Source organism: Manacus candei, unplaced genomic scaffold (assembly GCF_025592945.1).
Source record: "Manacus candei isolate 608988 ecotype Guabito, Panama unplaced genomic scaffold, ASM2559294v1 h1tg000023l, whole genome shotgun sequence".
NCBI classification, from domain to species: domain Eukaryota; kingdom Metazoa; phylum Chordata; class Aves; order Passeriformes; family Pipridae; genus Manacus; species Manacus candei.
In genome coordinates, this window is record NW_026138071.1 from 19496137 (window position 1) to 19520220 (window position 24084).

At 38.6% G+C, this 24084-nt stretch overlaps 1 protein-coding gene across 3 annotated transcripts in view; it reads right to left on the reverse strand.

Annotated features, from left to right (window-relative positions):
- Positions 1-24084, reverse strand: part of SPATS2L (spermatogenesis associated serine rich 2 like) — an 83009-nt gene that overhangs the window by 23970 nt on the left and 34955 nt on the right. For all 3 annotated transcript variants that reach the window (XM_051787097.1, XM_051787098.1, XM_051787096.1), the window contains 4 exons: positions 21390-21451; positions 9559-9667; positions 5250-5299; positions 4036-4273 (listed from right to left, as the gene is read on the reverse strand). In XM_051787097.1, coding sequence (XP_051643057.1) covers positions 4036-4273; positions 5250-5299; positions 9559-9667; positions 21390-21428 — 436 coding nt within the window. In that variant the 5' untranslated portion in view covers positions 21429-21451. The remainder of the gene's footprint in view (positions 1-4035; positions 4274-5249; positions 5300-9558; positions 9668-21389; positions 21452-24084) is intronic.

Below are 24084 nucleotides of genomic sequence, written 5' to 3' on the forward strand. Positions count from 1 at the left end.
TTGGCTGCCACAAGATGACCTGGTTTCCTCTTTCCAAGACTCCAAAAGGATTCAAGATATCAGTATCATGACAGAGAGACTAGCAGCCCAAGAATGACTATGAAAACTGAAAGGTGAGGCCAGCTATTACTGCCACTGTGAATTTCACTTAAGGAAACAAGCATAGAAAATGATTTGTTGTGTTAACTCTTCTTTCTCATCTTTGTATTCACTTTGATGAATGAATGATAGTTTGTTCTGAAGTTGCTCTTTATGCATCACTTTACCAGCTGATGGTGTGTGGTGTCTGGAGAAAAGGGGCTTGTCAGATTAACAGCTGGATTACAGCCCATGGAGTGAGATTTACACTGAGGGTTACCACATGGATAGCTGCAGCCTATCAACTAGTGACTTTGTCCTGGCTGGGCATTAGGACAGGTGTAAAGTATATCTTAGTTTTCATGGCAATCACATAACGCCAGAGGAACAAGGAGGAACATCAACGCTCACATTTTAAACCAGCTTTTGTTTAAGGGCTTTAAAAGATGAGTCTGAAATCAGAAAAGGTATCTTACATAAAACAGTAAGAAAACAGTGAAAGAAGTTAAAGAAACCTGTGAATCTGTGCAAGCAAGAAACATCAGTAATGCAGCACTCTGAGCATGCCAAAGGTTCATGGCAGGTACTAGTCTCACACATAGTGAGGAACTTCTTCTGAGATCTCACACTAATGCAGATAGCTTTGATCTATAAAGAACATTCTTTCTACTGTCAGTTAAGGCTGGCCTTGCTAAATAGCTCTAACAGACAGTTAGAAACAAGCAGACTACCAGCTAACCTACAGAGAAAGGCCAGGGCTTTTGGGTTCTGTCCCGAAGATTAGATCTTCTGGAATTTGTTGTTTAAGTGCAAAATTGTTTTAACTAAATTTAATTAGCAGCTTCGGTACACTTGTCAAGACAAATAACAAATTTGACAGCTTTTTGCCTAAAGAAACTCATCTACAACAACGATACTCTAAAAACTTTTCAATCATCTTTTGTCTGCAATATACTTTGACAAACTGTTTCTTGCAAAATGACACATGAGCGACTTTAAAACCCATCAGCCAGATGACCAACATGGACTAGCAAGCAATGATTTGGTATGCTGCAACTAGACTTCCAAATCTGACTGAAGACAGTCAACAGAATGAAAAATACCTTAAGAAAGTCTGCATCAAATCTCCGAAGACTTGGGCCAGCTAAGAAATATGTGTAACAAAATCTGGGGACAAAGTCTCTTTCAAATGCTTGAAAGAGAACTCAAAGGTTTGGCCAATAGTAGCTACAAGTCAACTGCTGCATGGTTCAGTACACGGAGGTTTGGAACTTCAGCACTAGTCTAACGTGTGACATCCACTCTATTAACAGTCAAGTATTACCACACCTGCCAGTAAATAAACTTGCTTTGAAATCTGCTGAGCTGCCATCTTCAAAATGAGTGGTTTATCTTTTTATAACAGCTTGCAGTTCAATACCTTTTAAATCAAGTGAACCTCATAGACTGGCTGAAAAAAGAAAAAAAACCACACCTCCTGAGATATAAACAGGAAGTTAGAAAGATTCACTCGAAATCTTCCTACGTGAAAAAATAATTTCAAAATGTAGGAAAGAGATCAGTATCTGATCTGTATCTGGTTTTACCCAGGTCCCGACAAGTGACAGCATGGCAAGGCAGCATTAAATATCCTTCCAGTGCATTCAACACACCTTCTTTACAAGGGAATGTACAGAAATATGTACAACAAAATACTTCTAAGAAAGATGGAATAATGGCAAGAAACAAGCAGACCTGAACTAAAGGCAACAGCCACATGGTCTCCTCTATCATTTTCTAGCATGGGACACATTATGGAGACACACTCACTATGCTGCATCCTCCCTTCTGGTTCCTGAAGTTCCTTCCAAGCAGCCACAATTTTATGGCTCTGAAAGACCTGATCTTACAAACTGAGATTGGTATAGGCAAAGCTTCAACCTCATGTTCCTCATAGGGAGGAAAGTATTAAGGGACTGTGAACAGACACCTGACTGTGATCCTTCTAATCTGTGAACTGTCTGAAAGTGATGGTGAAATGACTACAGTAACATTAATTTGATACAGAAGGAACCAAAACAAACAAGCCAGACAAGGACAATACAAAGGAGATTTCAACACAAGAGGGAGCAATATGAAACTGGTGCACTTTGGACTCATTTCAGCATTTCAAACTGCTTTAGAAGAGTCTATACGACCTGCTCAGAAACCACAAGGGCACAGATGCTGGCCCCTGAAGGATCCTGATCACCTTTCTACTCTATTTAGTTCCACGTATTTCAGCACAAATGTACATAGGTGGCTTTTGACCTCAAGGAAGTAGCTATTACACTGACTGTGAAGAAAAGAATTCTAGTACAATTGAAAGTAAAGAAGAAATTCTTCCCTTCTCTCCATTATACAATTTGCCAGGAACTTATTTTACTATGCAAGAAAAATCTGAATATTAAAGTTTCAGATTTTCCTTTCTCTCTATTTCCTTTCTTTTCTGCCATTTTTTTTAAATCCCTCTCTCCCTCTTGTTTTTGAAACAGAGGATATATATAAAAGTTGAAAAAATCATAAAGCTATGGTCATATCTCATTTGTCACTTGCAAAAGCAAAGAAAAATTTCAAGATACCTTTTGCCCCTTATATGTAGAACTAACTCTTCACTGTATCATGTCAAAGAGAAAAAAAAACAGGACTTGATCCCAGTGACAGAAAAAGATCACTAACAGCATGGGTACTCTTCTTGCATTCAGGTCTTTTACCCCCTAGAAAATGCTCCCCATGCATAGACAATTCAGTTTATGTACTTTATTCATGCATGTATCATTTCAAAAAATACCACTCTAAGAAGTTTCCTTCTTGCAGAATAAGTGGCAAGAATGCTTTTAGTATTATGGAAATGCAGTCTTCTGGCTTATGAAATATTTTATCTGAAGTTAAGTGAGAGTCTTTAGCAAGGGCAGAAAAAAGTGTACCTCTGATCCTTGATTTCTTGGTAAGTAGTTTTGTTTGCTTGCTATAGGTTGTAGAGTTTTCATTTAATTGACCAGAAGTTGGGACCACCAAAGCAGCCGAGAATTTATTTCAGGACAATTATACATTTGGCACATTCCTTTAAAATGAGATTCAAGAGCTGTATTTGCAACCATGGAAAAAGTGATTTCAAGGAAAGTTCTTTTAATAGTCTCAAATACTGCTTAAGACACAGGAAGAAAATACTAACAGCAGCAATAATCCAGGGCTGTCAGATGTCCCAAATGTGAAGAGCTGAAAAACCACTACCAATACTGACAGCAATTTATTATGAGCTTTATGAACTTGTAGGCAAAAGCTTTCACAGAGCTTCTCCCCCAGAGGAGCGAGTTTTTTTCACTGATGTTGCTATAATCATAACTCTGCATCTACTGTGACCCAGGGAGAAGAACTGTGTTACTGTTCCCCCCGTTTCAGAAGTGGTTCCTAGACCCCAGCAGAAACATGCATGTACTAAGAGGCCCTCCCTTCCCTGTTAGGGACAGCCAGTGGAGATCTACTGTGACTAGCCTATTCAGGGAAGATGAGGAAAAGAAAAATGGACTAGTTTAGACTGAGCAATAAAGAAATCCAGTAATACGCCACGAGCTCATAATGCTCAGATATCTTTGCTCCCTATGAGGGACTTAATCCTTCTGTTAACCATTTGACACTCAAACCATTTTCTAACCCTGCATTCTTATGTATTTCTACCTGTAATACTCTGTATCAGCTGGGCCCCTAATTACAGTTTGATTCTTTTGTCTCTAAGTAAAAAAACACATTTTGCAAGGTGAATAGTGCCCAGATATAGACCTATTTGCATGACTTTAATAGCTATGAGCATTATTTTGCACAAACACATCTCTCCAACATATTATTCTACTTCAAGGCAATAAAAATACCATGATCTTTATGTAAATGGAGGCTTGGCTATTGCCACTTAAAAACGTGCCCTCTGTCAGATGAGCTGACCTCTGATTTCTGGACAGTCCAGTGCTGATCCTACAAATCCTGAGCCTTTGTTCTCCAGAGAAGTGGTTTCCAGTTTCTGATTGGCAGAACCACGGCAAGAGTTGTCCTTAGAGCATCCGTTCATATGACAGTCATGTATTCCCTGGGGCTCTTGAGATGCCTTCTCAGGTCCATTCTTGTTTTTAGGATCTTTATTGCCTTGATGCTGTTTAGATTTGCTTCTTTTTCTCCTATTGTTCTAAATGGAGAAATATGGCAATAACAGAGACATCATTCGATGCAAATCATACAAATTCAAAATACAATCAGTAAATTGTCCGCAATCCTAAAATGCCATAAAAGTGACATTGGTGTAATGCAATTTACAGGCCATGATGTGCTATACAATACATTGTACTGGTTCATCTGAATATATGAACTGTTTCAAATAAAACCTGAAGCCCCCAATTTAATTTTCCCTGCCCTGTCACACGAAATACTTGCATTGTAAAATGGTAACAGAGCCTCTGTTAAGATGCTGCTCAAAATATTTTGTACTTAGAACAAGCAGTTCCCAACCATTCAGGAACATCCACACAGTAATACAAACAAACCCTTAAAGCATCGCTTTGATCAGGTAGACAATGGTCATGGACATAGGTTGGTCACTGCTACTGTAGCTCTTCCAACCATAAAGAGGAGCCTCACAGGCTCACAGTGACTCATAGGGCAGCCTTCTGCTACAGTTACAGCTTGGAGATACTTCAAGTGTCATATCTGGGATACAATCTTCATGCTTCTGTATCTGACTTGATAATGTTCCTAATTCATGACTCCTAACAGAAGACTTCTATGCACAAGTTATTTTTACACCTGGCAGCAAAACCTTGAGCAATATAAGTGGCTGTGACTATCCAGGATACAGTTGCTTATTTGAAGTGTTTCTGCACATGGGTTGTTTTGGGATTTGTTTTGTACTTGTCCAGGGTCTGGCTCCCACACACATGTACACACATGGGCTGTCCCAGAAACCCTCTCAGAACACTTGGGCTTAGCAAGACAGTGACAGATGAATAGGATTAAAAATAGTACACACATTTGCTTTCAGGTACTCTGTTTACACATGTGAATGAAGTCACCTATGCCAGAAAAGGCAAAATACTGGCCCAAATGAAAGCACTACATTCAAGTACAAACAGATCTAAATGCCTTGATGCTCAAGAGCAAGTTCTTACCTTCTTTTTCCCTGTCATATTCCATTCCTTCAGAACCTGAGTTGCACTGCCTAGAGAAAGTAAAGATAAAACATTTGAACAAAAGTTCAGCTATGAAAAAGAAGCGTGTTCAGGAACAGTTTCTAGTCTCCTAGCTGAGCAGCATTTCTATTTGTTGCGAATTCTATTATATGGGGAGAACAAAATAGGTACTGATGCCTTTTTCCTCCTTAGTTACCTGTTTTGATTGCACTACATACAGTGGATGGTCCACTTGGCACTACTGGTTTTTTATGGACTTCATTTCACAAATGATTAAGTGTGGGTGTACCTTAAAGCATTAGCATAAGCCTCAGAAAAATCAACACTCAAATCTCTTGCCTGAAAAGGGAAGTATCTCAGCACCTTAGTGTAAACACTGAGTACAAATCAGATAGTCCATCCTGACTCTAGAGCATTTAAAACTTTAAAAAACTCTTGGCATTTTTATCATATATTTTCTATGTGTTCCCTGTTGCATTCAGAAGACATAAGAACATAAAAAATAAAGACTTAATTAGCATCCAAAAGAGTAATTTTGTGGACTCCTGCATAAATTCTGCATTGCACAAATGCAGTAAACTTAGGCTTAGTAGAAAAAAAAAAAGTCAAAATTTATGTTGAAAAATATTTACAATTTCGTATACTTGAAATTCTGTCTGTCAGCCATAATGAGTTGATCAGACAAATTTATGGAACAAAGCAAGCAGAGCCTTGGTTAGACCAGTGCCAGCTGCCACGTTATAAGAAAACTGTTCTCCTTCTGGTTAACATCATTATTTTTTTCTCCCGGACCATAATGCTGAAAATAGATGCTCATGGTAAGCATGCAGTCTGAATCGTCATCCAAATTACTAAGGCACTATCTTTTTAATCACAATCAGATCAAAGGGCTTCTACTTGAATTTTAAGCACTGTACAAATCTAGTAAGTACTCATTTATTATCCTTTTGAAATGGATTTCATATCCAGACATTCTTCTCACTCCTTTCAGTGAACTCTTGATATTAGCATTAAGAAGAATTGCTGTTTTCAGACTACCATGAGTCATCAATTTGTATTCAGCCAAAGACGTGTGAGGTTTTCAGATGTACCAAAATTATTTTTCTATCACAATAAAGCAGGTCAAAGATTATCTGGTAAGACTATCACACACATTAGAAAAGATTATGTATACTGCTAGCAGTGCTAAGCCTAATTTGTTAAAAAATGTGTATGGAATCCATCAAAGCCATGTTTTGCTTCCCAGATGGCATAGCAATGCAGATACAAGGCTCAGAAAACTTCTATTTTGTGTATAACTATATACATACCTATATTTAGTGACACACATACATACTTATGTACATGTAAATACAATCCCCTCTCCTAAAGGTTTACTATCTTTTGACAGGTGTTGTGTTTCATTATGAAGAAATAAACCCTAACATTTGCTGCCCATTTTACTCTGTGCTGCTGAAAGTATGTGATTTCACGTGACAGCTCTGTTGACTGTTTTCACAGTATAAACCAACACCCTTCTTGTGTTGGCTGGTGGTGTCTTTGCTTTGCTTCCCTCAGCTTCCCTGTGAATTCTGTGCATGGTGAGGGTTATTTTAAGGATTCTCCCAACTAAACTCCATTTCTTCCTGTTAGGAAATGCACTAACTGTCCAAGTACCAAAGCCCTCATTTGAACTCATCATTATAATTTGTTGAACACATCTACAAAGCAGCTGATCAGACCTTCTGATTATGCTTAATTAGGTAAACACTAGCATAGCAAATAAAACATTTGAACCCTCTTTCATTTAAATAAAATTTCACATATAGAAGTAAATTCATAATAGAGACATCACCTAAATGCTACTCCAGATACAAAGCAAGATGGAAAATAATCTCAGGAAACTAAATTTGAACGTTTTTTGATTCAGCATGCAGCACCTCAGAGAGAAGCACTGAATGGAGGTGCTGAGCCTTTTCATTCAGCACAGCCACACCCACGTTTTTCTTTGCCTCTGGCAATGATTTCTCTGCAAGCGTTATTTCAATCTTAGCAGCTTTTGTCATTCACGTGAAAAAATACTCCAAGTGCTAGATTCATTCTATCCACAGCGGCAGCTGCATGGATACCTATCTTTTCTCAGGCTTGCTATTGTTTCCAGACAGTAACAAATATTGGCTGTTTTCAAATGCTCACTCACAGACTTCTGAAGGCAAGGCACAGTAATCACAAACTGGTGAAGTTCAAAGAACATCTGAACAGGTACAGCAGCTTGCTTCTCTTCAGGACTTTGTTGCACTCTTGCCCTGTTTCTTCCATACAGCAGATGACAACACATGGCTATGAAAACACTTCCCCTTTTGAGTGTTCATTGGAAACAATTCATAGGCCACAAGCAAGCAACGGCAACTTAAGACAAAGTAAATTGAAAGTAACTTACTGAATAGTCATGGAACAATCCTCCACTTATTTCCCCAGGACATACATTACAGGAAAACAAAATTATTGTTAGATGCCTCACACTTTCCTTTTCCTGTGTGTGTGCACAGACAAACTCAATTCCATAGATCTATCAGAATGTCTATGCAGTTGCCTGAATCAAAAAGAACCACATAGATCCGATAGAAGAGCTATGATGCCTTTATAAATAGTCCAGTTTGCTTGCACCTGCTTTTTGCATACTGTTAAGTCCTAGTGTATCATGATGCTTTTTGGATTATACATTTTAGTAAGTTAATCCAAACCAACCCCCAAACTATTCTTAAGTAAAATACAGATGAAATAAGCAACTTGCTGAGATAGCAAAAATGCAGAAATTTTTAAGAAATACAGAGCCTTTGAGACCACTGAACTTCTAGTAGTGTTTATGCAGCCCCCAGCTACAAAGATTTTGAGAAGATTTGCTCACGGTATGCCATTATTTCCGCAAAGGGTTTCTCACAGACTTTGGTGAAAGTTCAAAATACTTGACATTATATATTTATCAGAAAAGTGTTATTTAAATACAAGTGACCTTTCATTAGAGATGATCCAGATTTAGAATGGCTCAAACTTCCGATGGAGTCTTGGCTCAGCCATTATAAATGTCAAGGCTATTTGCAAAATTCAGATTGAGGTTTGAATGTCAATTCAATGTATGCATCTAGTTCAGGGGTTTAGGGGCCTGGCTATCTGCTTCAGAACTATCCCAAATTCTTATTAGTTACTGTATCTTCAAGAGTGAATCATTTCCTGACATATTTACTTTTAAAAGCATTGACTTTCATGCAGAATAAAGGAGGTGGTCTGCAACAAAAAGGGTATCAAAAATGGCAAAGTCAGGTGGAACAGATAAACAGCCATGTCAAACTCATAGCATAGAGAAGCAAAGATGCAGACAGGAGGATCAATTATAAAAAAAAAATTTAACTAAGTGCCACACTGATCAGATTTCAGAAAAAATACATAATATATTTTCACAGAATATGCTGAGTTGGAAGGGACTCACAAGGATCACTGAGTGCAACCCTTAGCTCCACACAGGACCATCCGCAACAATCCCACCATAGGCCTGACAATATCATCCAAATGCTCCTTGAACTCTGTCAGGCTTGGTGCTGTGACCACTGCCCTGGGGAGCCTCTTCCAGTGCCCAGCCACGCTCTGGAGGAAGAACCTGTTTCTAATATCCAACCTAAACCTCCCCTGACACAACTTCAGACCATTCCCTGGGGTCCTGTCACTGGTCACCACAGAGAAGAGATCAGTGCCTGCCCCTCCCCTTCCCCTCACAAGGAAGTTGTAACTGCAGTGAGGTCTCCCCTCAGTTTCCTCTTCTCCAGGCTGAACAGACCAAACGCCCTCAGCCGCTCCTCACACTGCTTCCCCTCAAGGCCCTTCCCCATCTTTGTTACCTGCCTTTGGACACTCTCTAACCAAAACTGCCACAATATTCAAGGTGAGGCCGCTCCAGTGCAGAGCAGAGCAGGACAATCCCCTCCCTTGACCGGCTGGTGATGTTGTTCCTGATGCCTCCCAGGACACAGTTGTCCCTCCTGCCTGCCAGGGCACTGCTGATTCATGTTGAGCTTGTCATCGACCAGGACCACCAGGTCCCTTTCCACAGCACTGCTTTCCAGCATCTCATTCCCCAGTCTGTACACACATCCAGGGTTGTTGCCCCATCCCAGTGCAGAATTGGGCACTTTCCCTTGCTGAACTTCTGATGTTTGGTGATTGCCCACTATTTTGAGCCACCAGAGACAACAAACACTTTTAGCATGCAATTGAATCCCTCATGTCTTAGTGAAAAAAAGTGCACTATACTCACCATCCATGAAAGCTTGAACAGCCTTGTCTACATTGTTATCAAACTGCTGCAACACCAGGACTATCTCATTATTGCTTTTGTTTGGAACAATTGATCGTATTGCATTGATCTGGAAGGAAAAGAAAGAAGACAATAGCATATGGGTTTATCATACTCCTTTAAACAACAAGGTGCCTCTGTGCCAATGCACATCCATATAAATGCCTGTTACACGTGACACACTCAGGAGCATACAGCAATGTGTCTGTACAAAGCAATACCCATCCTGTCCTTACCTGGCCCATGCAAACAATGAAGCAATTTCTTCAGGACACCAAATCATAGAACTGGTAGCCAGTAATCCTGGAAACAAATCCTACCCTCAGCAACAGTGGGAGAACTAGCTTAATTAAGTTGACAGAATTTGGTTTTATGCTTCTTTCCTAAATGTTCTATTTGCTGCCATGGGTCTTGATACATCACCTACACAAACTTAGTGAGTACACAATTAGTACAACAAGGCTATTGCATGGTCTTGCTACATCAAAGTTACGATTGGTGGTTTTTTGATATCTGAAAAACAGTCATATGCATGAAAACAGTCACAGGCTAAACCAGCATCATTTTCAAAAGCTCTAGTGGCTGCTCAATTCGCTGTTCCATATACAAGTGACCAGGAAGCTTATGTAACAAAATCCTGAACAAAGGACATAGGAAGCGAAATGCTTCCTTCAAGAAACTCTGCTGATGGATGAGGTGTTACACCCACAAGTGACTCTGGCACACCGTGCTTAAATTTCCCAGTATTTGTTATTGCTGTACTGTCAGTATCCATTGATACCAGATGAAATTGAACTCACAATGTTTTAAATAAAATATTCCTTGTGGAGTCACACTGATAATTTACTTTCTCATCCCTAAGTAATATAGCAGAAAGTAAATAGCTATATAAAAATTAATTGCTATATTATTTTAATGCTATACAAGCTTTATGAGGTCAGAGCAAAATAAAAATACTTAAACGTAATTCGCAAAACAAAAACCTATGATAGTACTCTGAAAAAAGAAAAAGATAACCACTGCCAAAACCAGTCTAGTTGTTCGAAATTAGGTTTTTGAGCTTCTATATCAAAATGTCCAGCATGTATTTACAATCAGAAACTTGTTATTGCCCTGCAAATGTTTATCTGACACCCTTCTTTGTCATCTTTCTGTGGGAATACATTCTTGATTTAAGTGTACTTTATTTACTGCATCACAATGCCATTATGCTAATTGTGAAGCAGTGGTGGTCTTTTACTGTACCGTGAAAAATAATTGTGAAAAAAATAATACATGAAGATAGAACTGTTTAAGGGAACTAGGCTGGCTTACATGGCAAGAGAATTCACACTTCCTTGCCTTAGCTGCCTGGTTAGATGCTGAAGGACAATCTTATGGAGTCTCCATCAATGGAGATATCAGAAGGTGATCAAGAACACTTAAGTGCTCAGATTTATGACCAAAAAATCTTATTTTGCTGTAGTACGTTCACCCCACTCCTCAACTGCTGTATTTCTGTCCTGTATTCTAATATAAACCATGAATCATTTCAGGCTCTGTTAATGCACAGTGACTGAGGGCTCAGATTTGTGATGCCTGCTGGACTTCAGCACTACAAAAGGTTGATACTCAGCACACAACTTTAGTACATCTACTTAAGATGATTTACTCTACTCCTGTCCATCATCCTGTCACACCTCTCTCTGCAGCTTCACATTTGCCCACAACACATTTCAAGTAGCAAGTCCAGCCTTGGACAGCCCAGGTCAAACACATAATTTAGAGGGCAGTGGAGTTAAAGCACTTGACTACTTCGCAAGGACACTTTCCAAAGGCCTATCTGTCTAATGTTGCCACCCCAACCAAGCAAGGCTTGCCCAGCAGCCAGGTCTCCAGACAACAGCTGGTTGCTTTGGAATATCTACTCAACACAGGCTGAGTATGTTGAAGTTCAGACAGACGAGGTTGTCAAGTGGACTGCTTGAAGCAGAGACTGTCGTTGCCAGAAACTGCGGAGAAAATCCTCTGTCTGCTCAAGTTTCTCTCTTCAGCCGATGTGTATGCATGGGGAGGGAAGTAGTGAGTATAGCTTTCTGCTATGTACTGCAGGCATCCAAGTGAAAACTAACCCAAATCAATAGGATGTGCAGAAAAAGCCCTGGAAAAAGGAGTTAATTAACCTAGTGATTGTGGGTACAGGCACGCTATTTACTGATAAAGCTGCAACAAGTATGAACTGAGTTGGCTCCATAATAATAGAAGTTGGCAAAGACACCCGGGTAGAATAGGCCACAAGCTGCAGTCCATTTTAAGTTCAAGCTGGTACCTCCCAAACTTTTTCACCATGTGGACTATATCTTCATATTCTCACAAAAAACTCCCCTCTTCTTTCACAATCATGTGGATCATCTCGCTGCCTACTCAAAATTGCATAATCTTCTTGTGGTAACTGCTTACAGGAAAAACAGTAAAAGGAAATATCTAGTGTATTCTAACCAACTTTAAATAAAAGCATGGGGATTTCATATGGCTTCTAGGTCCTTCTTTGCTATGAAAGGTCTAGAAGCCTCAAGAAGCATCTGGAAACAACCAAGAGAGGCTAAGACCACAGGATGGATCAGGCAACTCGCCACACAGTGCAGTTTGGAAACTTCTCAAAGACATTAAGAAGAACATCTGTGGGGTGGAGAACACTGACACACACGAACTCGACCAGGCAGACTATGTTTTACACTACAGAATCTACTACTGAAGACTTTCTGTTTGCACTGTGTGGTCTTTGTTAAAAATTTTTTCATTAATAGGAAAATCGGACTTAAAAGTTAATCTGTGCTTCATCCAACTAGTACTATAATTAAATACAAAAAGGTTACGGAAACATTCTAGTTATGGAGATAACCCAAAAAAAAGCAAGATGATGATCTTAGGAAGAATACTCGTCAGTATACAGAAAAGAAATTAGGTACCTGACCAACACCGTGGACACAGTCCTGTTTTAGCTGGACTATAAAAAAATTTGATTTAGGGAATATCAATGTGCTGCAGAGCTCAACAGTTCTACTGCTGACACCTAAGAATATTCTTTGTTGAGGGTTGTACGAAATAAACATTTGTTTATCTTTCTACTTAAAATATAAAAAAATTTTAGATGCTTCCTGAAAAAATTCCTCAGGAAAAGAATATCAGATTGCAGGAAAGCATCCAGGACCTAGAAAATTCCAAATCAGGAGTTGCTTACACTTTTTAAATTTGCTCCCCTCCTGTATGTATGCTATGATACCCAGGATACTTACAAGCTGTTAGTGTTTCTCCTTTCCAGATTTGTGCAGTGACTTATGTGGGTAAAACAGATGAAAACTAAAATACGCAACAATCAGTAGGATACATCAATATAAAGGGGGAAAAAAAAATATATGTATATATATACAAGTTCAGAAACAACAAAAGCTGATATAAACCCAGAATTCCAACAGAGCAGAAATCCCAAAAGGTTTTGTTCTGAAACAAAGTATTTTGTCTTGTAAATTCTTAGGAACAAGATGGCATATTGTTACCATACTTTTCCTGGAATTTCAAAGACAAAGATCTGTGTGCCAGACATCAGATCTAGAACATATGCACTGTTTGACTGATGTTTTAATCCAGAATACACTGGAACTGTTGTACACAGGCAATGAAAAAGCCAGCCAATTCTGGACCTCCAGACATACAGCTACAAGTCTCAAATTGTGACCTGACAGTGTATCTGGAAGGAGGACAAGGCATGTCGAGGGAAACTAGGCCATATGACAGCCTTAGCCTAGAAATGCCAATGTCAAGGTCACCAATATTCCAACTCTTAGTCCTTTTACCTTGATTTCAAATATATGTGTAGATTCCTATGTCTGAAACTCAGCTCTGTCCCCACACGCAAAACATGTCCCATATATTTCTGGACATGAAAACACAAAAGAAAAAGCCAAAGGGAATGGTAGGAAACCTTCCTGACAGCATATGCCAAGCACAAATGCTGTAGGTCATAACAGACATACCACAGATTGTGATGAAGAGAGGCATATCAAAGCTCCAGGAATGCTTGACAGATACAAGATGACAAGGTGGACTTACATTAAAGGGTTGAACGTGAGCTGGATCTAGGCAGCTCAGGTATGCTGGCTCCTCTCTGGTTCACCTGCTAGTTCAGGTGATAAACCAGCCCTTTTGCTAGCACAGCTAAACACCTCACCAACTTACAAGCCTCCAGCTGAGAGAAGTCAACCAATTCCCAATCCAGAAAACTACACAGAGCTCATTTTTGCTACGAGTGTGGTAGGATGATTCCAGGGCAGGAGATAACTCCTAACTTTATCTCTCTAAAGTTACAGTCCTCAAAACATTCATCTTCTCAAGATGTAAGCAACAGATTATGGAACTAGAATAAGCTGATGTGTGACTTCCCATCAACAAACTCCTTTTAAAAAATATTTAGCATCCTAAAGGATGAAAGAAATTACAAGAGCCAAAAAATCTCTTACTACACAATGGTACTGCATTAACAACAGTCTGCAAGAACAAAACTCACAGCAGTCTACTTTATTGGATTTATTTCTGTTTATGTGGGAGAAAACAGTTTTCTCCTACTTTCTGAAACCTGATCATAGGAGAAACAGCATGATCAGACAGACTACAGGGAAGTCAACTATTTTAATGACTTTGTGAATCATCCTGGTTTTATCCAGTGTAGATTCCCAGTGAACTTCTGTCCTCATCTGGATGCTAGATAGCATTCCGGGACATCAAGAGAATTCAGTAACATACCTTCAGAACCACAAATAATTAGTGCTGTTAATGTCAGCATTAGTTGAGAATATGTCACTGACAACAGTTAAATTCCTGGGCTTTCCCTCCTGTAGCCTAACAGGAAAGCACATTACTTTGTTTACTACTGAAAAAACTTGCCCAGAATTTCAGCTTACAAAAGCTACTTTAAAGCAATCACAAAACTAAAATATAAGGCTGTGATCTTGAAAACAACTGTGTGCACTCAAGAACATGAAAGGCAGAACCCAGGTCCATATCCATTTAAACCCACAATCCAGACACATACCTTGCAAGCATGCATTTAATTCCTGTGGACCTAGCTACTCTTCTGGATAGGGCTAAAGTTAGTTCAAATTTTAGAAGACATTCAGCCACTTCTCAAGCACAGACTTAGCTTGAAATGCTTGCTCAAGTCCTGTTAATGCTTGCTGCAATGTGAGCCAGAGTGCATCTCATCAGGACCAGAATTCCACAGTCATGAGGATGTTTTTATCTGTCTCCTACACAAAATGCTGAAGACTGCCCAAAAGTGATACCAAAATTGAAGAAGATTTCAAGTCCCCTCAGATAAGCTGCTTCTACTCCACAATAAAATCCCCAAGGTCTGATCCAATATACTTGAGTATTTTTCTGATGATTACTGTTAAATTATTGACAATCACACTTGGGGCAAATTTTTTACTTGCCTAAAAATTAAAAAAAATAAAAAAATCAGTAACAGGTTACCTCTGAGGAGCTGAGGAGCACAGCACACAAAAAAGGACACTGAATTCTATCCTTTCATGGTATCTTACCTAAAGCCCTCAGAAACACCCATCTCACAAGACTTCCCTGATAAGTGAAGTTCAGAAAGAAACAGAGCCTGCCTGAAAGTTGTGACACCAGATTACCTACTCCACATACAGAACCAAGCTGATATTGCTGTGCATTCCTCTTAAGTCCTTTAGGTTCTCTGTCAAGTTTCAAATGGTTCCCAGGCAACTGTAACAACATGGACTCAATCACTGCCTGTTTGCTGCTCTGCTCCATCTGCTCCCTTTTGGCATCATCTCAAAGAGGATGTTTCTGGTGAATAAGTAACATATCCGGGGTTCAGAGATTTTGTTTATATATTTCTGACATAGTGACAAATTAAACTCCTTTGCTGAAAGCTCACGGCTGTTCTGAAACTCCCGAACACAGCTGCTCTAATCCCCTTGAAGTTACTATTACAGTCATTCAGACAGAAATATTCTTACTTATGGCTGCTTAGGAAAACTAACACAGATCCACCTTCCCTTTGTACTAAACACTGAGATCAACAGATTTTCTCTAAGTTCAAAACTAAATTCATTTAGAAGTATTGTTATCAACAAACACGTCACATTTCCTACTTTATTTTTACTGTATGTCAGTAAATCTTTATGCACACATACACACCATTCAACTATATTACACCTCCAACTGAGGCTGATCCAAATCCTACAAGAGAAGTGAGGAAGGAGGGCTGCCTGAAGAACTCTGCTGGTTTCTATAATCTAGGAATTTAGCATTAGCAGATGTCCTGGCTACGTTAAGCAGGAAAATGTATCTTAAAACCACTTAATGGCACAATTTTTTAAAAGGTTTTGAACTCCTACATAAACATATTTCATGAGTACAATTCGACTTTGTTGCATGAAGAGGCTATTTCTTACATTGGAGATATTTTTCCAAAAGCTTTACTAACTAAGTTCATCCCGACACACCGAACAAATGTTGTTAACATCCCCTTTGAGCAAACTAACAGCTTTGATCGGGTCGTGCCTCTCTTTCCACTACATGATCTGTTTATTACCCTGATACCTTCCAATCATTTATTCTCAATAAGCACAAAAAAAGTTCTACTTGCAGAAGTAAACTGCTTTAGGCAATTGTCATGGATATACAAAATTGTCCCCAAATTTGTAAATTAATCACACAGAAAGCCAGACACTTAGTAGGTTCTTTCAGGTTTCCTGAAAAGTTAAGGTTTAGTAAGAACTGTTCTCCTTGAACGATGTCAGCAGTGTTTATAGACATGAATCTGTGATATTCTTAACCAAGTTAAACGGCTCATCAAGTGACAAAAGTGCATTTAGATCAACTTTACTGGTCTTTGAACAGTCCCATCTACTTCAACACACGGGCAAGAACAGCTGTGAAGGTCAACTTTAAGGAGAAATAGTGGAATCACAGATTGGAAACTACTGCTTTTGTAATGTATGACTTTAAATTTACATACTACTTCCATTCCTTCCCCTGAACCCTACTCTTTCCTTGCATGCTGACTATCGGTTAGAAAAACCACAGCTATGGTGTAACGTAAACAAAACTGTGAAACCTCCAAAACCACATCTGAATAAAATTTCCTTCTTGCAGTCCTATCCATCTGCTCCTCCAGCTCTGACACTTGAAATGACAAAGGAAAAACCAAGCCTTTCAGGAGAACTACAGCAAAACTTCACTCCTAACAGAATCTCAAGAGGACGATTTTCATCTGAATGAGTATTTTGCTAATTCCAGCTGACAGCAGATCTCACTTATTCAAACATGTTTAGACACAAAATAAACTTAAAAAAAAAAAAGATAGACTCAAAAGCAAATCCTGAAGTTTAAACAATTCCCAATATTTTTTGGATCATAACCAAAGTCACATGCCAGAGCTGAATGGCTATTCTGGGGAGTGCCTGATATTCACTCTTCTCTTGTTAAACTAAGAGGGTCTAATTGTTGCAGGAGACAATACATCACTTGTATTACTCATTCCAATTGCTTCTTCTTTGGAAGCCTTGTAATTCAGAATCTCAGCACCTCTTCTGGTGATGTACTAGGTTAATGCTTGAATACCTCCATTGATTTTATGAATTTTGGATTTAAGCCAATGAGTTTGGCTCATTTTATCCTTTAATCCAGTGAACTTTTGTGCATATGATCTGAACTATGTATAACACGCAAGTCTCCAAAAACTCTGATACAAAAAGTAAGTCCTTACTCACACTGTATTTTCAGGCACAGAAATGAGTATAATCAGAGGCAAGAGGGAGAGTGCCATAGTGAAGGAAGACTACAGCAAGGGTCAGGGCAAAGGGAATTATTCTGAGAGAGATCCTGATGGTAAACTTCTCCTTATACTAGTTATGCAGGCATGTAATGACCCTTGTGGCTGCTGAAATGCATAACTTATGTTATTCCAGAAAATCTGTGGGTCATATGCACAAAAATATGGTAATTGAAACAGTCCTGGCTTCCCCACAGCTGCAGGAGCCTCTGCCAACTATGGAAACTTCCATTAGCTTTCCTGACATCACAGGCCAACATTTATATAAATCTCTCAAGGGGAAAAAAAAGAAGATATAAAATAGAATGTTTAACCTATTGACTTTATGAACTATTTCAGCTGAAATGCCAAGAAATGAATTATACAAGTATCTACAGTATCATTCTCTTAAGGCTCAAATTTAGGGGTAGGGCTTTACAGAATCTGTGTGTGAGCGTAATGCCCAAAATGTCTGCCTCGGCCTCACATCACCCTTAAAACAGTGGCAGAGGTTTTATTTTATTGAATAACTAGAAGTGGATGATGGACAGAACACAGGGAAAGGTCACCATTGGAAAAAAAAAAAACCCACAAAAAACCAAACCCCCAGAACCCCCACAAAACAAAAGAACAAACATTATGCTAAAACCTGCATGGGATCTGTACCATGTTTTCATCACAAAGAACATCCAATTTAAGGAGAAACTTTTGTGCTACTTTTGCAGAAACTTACAACAATAAGTATTTGTTAACAGATGTACAGCTCCTTTGGCTCCATGCAAGTCACAGCAAGATCAAAGTCTTGCACACATTATGATTTGCAAGCACTGAGGTAGAAGAAAGGGAAAAGTAGGAAGGAACTGTATTCTATTCTTCTCCTGTATTTGCATTGATGGCAATGGATTTGTGGAGCTTGGCAAAAGTATTATATTCATAAACCTTGGTTTTCTTACCCAGAAATATTGCCCCCCCAAAGGCAGATAAAAGTAAACATTAAACTTGCTGCTTCAGTGATGTGTAGCATGACCATCTTGCTTTGTAAGTTTTTGAAGTGAGAAAGGGAGGCGATTTTGACTCTCTAACAAGGACACTGTAACTAATTATATCTTCTTTTCAAACATGCAAATTAAATCCTTACATTTTAGCAGTCTATGCACAAATCTAATCAAAGCCAACTCAGCAGGACTTCTCTGTTCAACCCTTTCCTCGTATTTCTAGTGCATCACTCAGAGCGTTCTGAAGCTACAGTCACTTCATAGTTACTCAGTCTGTTGCTGACAGGAAGAGGCACAACACTGTAAACCAAACACGAGACACTAAATGGGAGCTCTGAGCCATGGTAATCCCATTTTAAAACAAGACAGACTCGTCCAGGTGAAATGGTACACTGAGTACAACAACTTCTCAGCTGATGTATGTAGAGTGCATGAGGTTCATGGTCTTCAGTCACTAACCTTTTATTTACTAGGTTATTGGTCTGTATTTTCCAGAATAAAACCCAGTGATTTTGCAATGAAACTTTAATTGCTACTAAACTAAGTTTTCACTTTGGCATAGGGATTTAGTAGCACTAAATACTGAAGGAAGATACAGGAATAAAGAGTAAAGGATTTATAACAGAATGTATTGATCCAATTATTTTCCTGCCTTAAAATGCATGTGCTCATAAACACTCCAGCAGATATCACACTTGGAATAGTGGAGACTTAGTGTGGGTTAAAGTCCTGTTGCAGTTCCTCATTCTTAAATTCGCAAAAGACAAACACATGATTTGTAAAATCCTGCACTTGTAAAACTGACAGATATAAAAATTTCAAGCTATACAGTAAATATGCAGAACTTCAATTGATTTTCTGAGTTGTTTTTTTAGAGTTACTGTAGTTTACCTTTGATCACCGTGGCACTAGGGGAAAGGATTTAATGACATTACTTTCTACTGCAAAATCCATCATGCTCCTCAATATTTAAACCCTGTGCTGTTATTAAGGACTAAGGAGAATATTCATCACCAAAATACAGATTCACGTTGACATGCAAATCCTCAAGCACAATGAGCGATTGAGATGTTAAAAACAAATATGAGGTAAAACTATTCAAAAAGCAGGTACCTGGGCAGTGCAACAGGTAAGGAACTGTTTCCCACAAGGGAAGAAGTTCTACATCCTTTTAAAAGCACAAAAAGTGAGTCAGCAGTGAAAGACTGACACAACAGTCTGAACAGGAACTCATTCCCACCTGAATTACTTAGTATAAATCATCACTTGTTATGCCTTTTCCTCAGCAGCTTCATGCAGGGATTGGTGGGCAGGTAACAGCCTGTGACCATTCTTCCAGGAAAAAACATTAGCAAACTGCAACTTGAGGAAACCTAGCTTCAGAATCAACAGTTGTCATGGTTCATCAAGTCTGTATAAACCAAATGCAACATCTAAACCATTAACTACCAGTCACAATCAGTTCTAAGAAATACGCTGTCTGACGGAAAAGTTCATTATCCACGAACTCAGAAGCAAAAGAGCAACTTAAGTAAAATTTGACCATCGACCTCTTGTTCAAGGTTATTTCTTTTCTCTGTCATGCTGTGGTGTTTTGTTACATCTTAGTTGTCTACCACTTCTTGGGACTTTGTTGAATCAGAAAGCCACATTTACAGTATCTTTCATACATTCCTCAATCCAAACGACTTTTTTTTTTTTTCTGAATAATTTTTTATGTCGGCTCAAGAAAAGAGTTAATCCAAGGAATCATTCACAATTTTTTTATTCTTTTCCTTTCCATTGACAGCTTCAGAGAGAAGAGAATATGTCATGTACCTGCTGCCCTGCAGAACATGTAATGTGCCACAGGCAGGTCTCATGTTACAGTGGAAGATGACTAAATTTCTCAGTTTAACATTGCCCTCACTGTTCAGCATTTCCTTGATATCTAATCAGTCTTGATCCTTTCTCCTTATGCACCTTTCATGAACTGAACAGGTCTAATCAACTTTTCACTGGTATCTGGACAAACTTGGTCTCCCCGACTGAACTGGATTCTGGTCTCTAACATTTGTCACACTGCCTTAAAATCTGTATCAATAGCCGAATTTGGCTTAAAAAAGGTATAAAGCGTGGAACCCATTAGTCTTTTCTGAACTCTCTAATGCAAAGGTCCCTCTCTCTTCCCAAACATGAAATAGAACAAAACCTGATTTTATAAAAGACGATTCAGGTGAAATCTCAAAATCTTCTTTTAAAATATAACCCTGTTATGTTATACTCCTACAGTCTCACCACTTTTCCCTCTCTCTCTCTCTCTCTCTGCGTTTTTCCTATTGTTGGTCAGATGTCCTGGTTTCCTATTTATTTTGGTGGGGAGTATCTATAGGTTAGATTGTCACTTCACAATCTGTCTGCTGGGAGTCACAGAAGATCTCTGACCTACCTCATATTAGTATCCTAATTAGCTTTAGGTCCTCTACTGCCTCTGAAAGGATGATGAGCACTAGCCAAGGATAGGGAGAAGACTCACTCAAGCACAGAGAATGCAGTTAAAAGCAGACATACTTTCATAGGAAAAAGTAATCTACTCTTTTTGGGCCTTTAATTTTAGGAATTGCCTTTAAGCAGTACAGGTATAACATTTTTGGTCAGAAAAATTATTTTCTGAAGGGCATGTTTCAAAATACAATGGTTGTATTTTGTACAGCAGCAATCATCACAAAATGCTATTCTCCACAGCATCAGTGTACACAGGAATCACAAAGGAATAAGAGAAGTCTAGCTGACAAAACACTGTCTGTAAAAAAGCAAAAATGTTTCTCCTCAAGCAAGATTCATATACTAATCCTATCAATACCTGTCTGTGTACTTAACTTTATGCACAGAGTCAATGCATATTAAAGTTTAGTATGTGAACAGAGTTGGAAGGAGGAGAAGTAAAATATGTATGCAAATATCATTTTGGTTTGCATTGTACTGTTACTTGAACCTACCTTTTCCTTGATATTTACAGGAGAATTGATTTCTGCCATCTCTCTTCAGGTGAGAATACTGTCTGTGAAACGAGAGAAAAACACAGAGATTCATTTAGAGGTTTCAGCCCCAACATGTCAAAGCTACACCTATAAAGTCTAATTGCACATGCTTACCTATAAGCACTAGAGAAACATGAGAACACTTAATGCCCTGCACAGTAGTGCTCAATCTTGCTGAAAAGCAAAGCTAGTCCAGATTTCATACTTTCCCAAATTAGTTTTGCAAACACATTTTAAAAATGCCTCACAGTTCTGAATCTGGATAGAAGGCATATTGTGCTTCTCCCAGTCATGTCTCTTGGACCTGATTCATTATTACTTGATAACTCTGAGGTTTTAAAGAGGAGGAATACCCTGGATAAACTCAACAGCTTCTGTTTTCCTATTCACCAGCATCGTCAATTTTTGCCAGAAAATTTGTCAACCGATCCAGTCTTAAAAAGCAGCTAAATGTGCCAGGAGGTTGGGCTGACAAGTGCTGCATGGCTGTTCGTTGGCTGGAGTTTTTTTTCCAAAACTAATTCAGAGGATTTAGTCACACAGCTTCTACTGAAACTAACAGGGTCTGTAGAGTTAAATCTCGTAAGTCTGCTCTGAAAACTTGGGCACATGAATGGAATTTGCATGTGATTAAGAAACACTGCAATATACTTTCTATTTCCAGTTATGTGGTTGAGTGAGTGAGAGATGCTCTTCCACACGGTGAAAAGGTAACACAGGGAAAGGAGTCCAGTTGTCTAATCCTGCTTTCATCAAAACCAAGTGCCTTAAACTTCTGTAAGGAACAGGCTTCAATCTTCACATTTTAAAAATAAGTCACACAAAGAATTACAGCAAAGACTAAGTCAAATAGAATAAAAGTTTGGTTTGGTCACCACTATTACAGTACACTGATAAAAAAGTACAGATGTACATATATGTGAATGAACTCTTAGTCCATTCCAAGTTTTTACGTGGAAATGCCTCCTTCTTTTCCCCATTTGAGCATTTGCTATGTGGACTGATACATACCTTCCAAAAATTCTTCTAAATCTCTTTTAATGCACTTAAACAATCCTCCCTTAATTCCTTCTTTGAAACACAAAACTTCAGTGGAGTTCAAACTCCAGAAATTAAGCACTTCTCTTACAGTATCCATTGACAGCATTTAAATCTTGTAATTTATTTCTGTATGCATCCATGTTCTAACTATACAGACGAGATTCAAGGAAATATATTTTCAAAAATTTTCGAAAACAGGTTGTTCCTGTGATAAACGGGGAGGAGATAATAGGAAGAAGAAAAAGAAATTAATTTGAGTTTTTGTCTGATGAACAGCAGACACTAAACTACAGAATCCCTCAAAAAATAAGGTGCCAAAAGAAAAAAGTTACTATTTCCATTCCCAGCTACTAAAAAAACATGCTTGAAATGAGTAAGGTCGCTCGTGCCATCTCCATTTTACTATATCATGAACAGATACTGTATTAGAACTCAAATAACTTTTACCTGTCTTTAGTCAGAGGCCCAAACACTTTGCCAAGACACTGAGCTGGAGACTCACTATGTTTGATACGACTTCTTCCTGGCAACTGAGCCACTGTGCCGCTCTGAATGCCTTCCAGCCTGCTGGTACCTCAGACCAGGAGGTTCCCCTCCCTGCCCCTCTTTACATCAAGAATGAAACAGCTCAAATTAGCTTTTTTGTCAAACCCACCCAAAGGCTAAAAGCAAAGTTTAAAATGTCTGGACAGAGCAGGGAGGAAGATCACAGGAATATAAGACTGGGACAATTCCATTTCCAATATTTAGTGAGTTCCAACACTAAAGGAAGGTGTTAAGAAATGACTGTAGCCTGTAGCCCCTATATAACATTTTTTTAATGTACTTCTTGTCTTTTGCTGTCAGCTATTCCTCATGCCAAATGGACAAAGAACATGAGATATAGCTAATCAAATTTCCCATCCAGACTGGAAAGGTCGGCTCTGAAATTGCTCTGTAAATCTTCATCTCCCTTACTGTTGTTCATAAAAGCATGCCTTCTACCTAAGGACATCAAACCCATGCTGGACTAGTCCTATTCTCTGCTTAACAGATAACTGTATGTTAAGGAACAGTTAAGAAATTCAATTAGTTTGCCCTTGTAGTTAGTACTGAGCAGCTTTTGTAATGTTAGAGATGGAAGCCTACCCTCTCCCATACCAATTCAAATACACTTATCTGATCCAGCACCTTATAACAACATTAAAAGAAGACCAGTAAAAACACACAACACAGAAACAAGTTCAATAAGAATTATGGCTAACAAAAAACCTCTAGCCTTAGAAGTCCATTAATCTATAAAAAACAATAAATAATGGGAAAAGATCTTGGTCCCTTTAAATCCTCAGAGTCTACTTTTTCAGCATATATTTTACCAATTTTGTACCAAAACTGTATATTTTAAAACTGTATCTTGTACAAAGCAAATTAATCAAAATAATGATATTTTGTGAAAGCCCCACACCTCTTAATTTATGTTTCTTCAGAGATACCAGCTAAATAATTCTTCAAATGTAAAATCATTTTGCTGATTAAACCCTAATACAGCATTTAGCCCATTTTGCTCTTTGTAGCAATGCTCTGACTCAGTTTAAAACCAGACATAAAAACTTCATTCAACACCTTGCCAGAT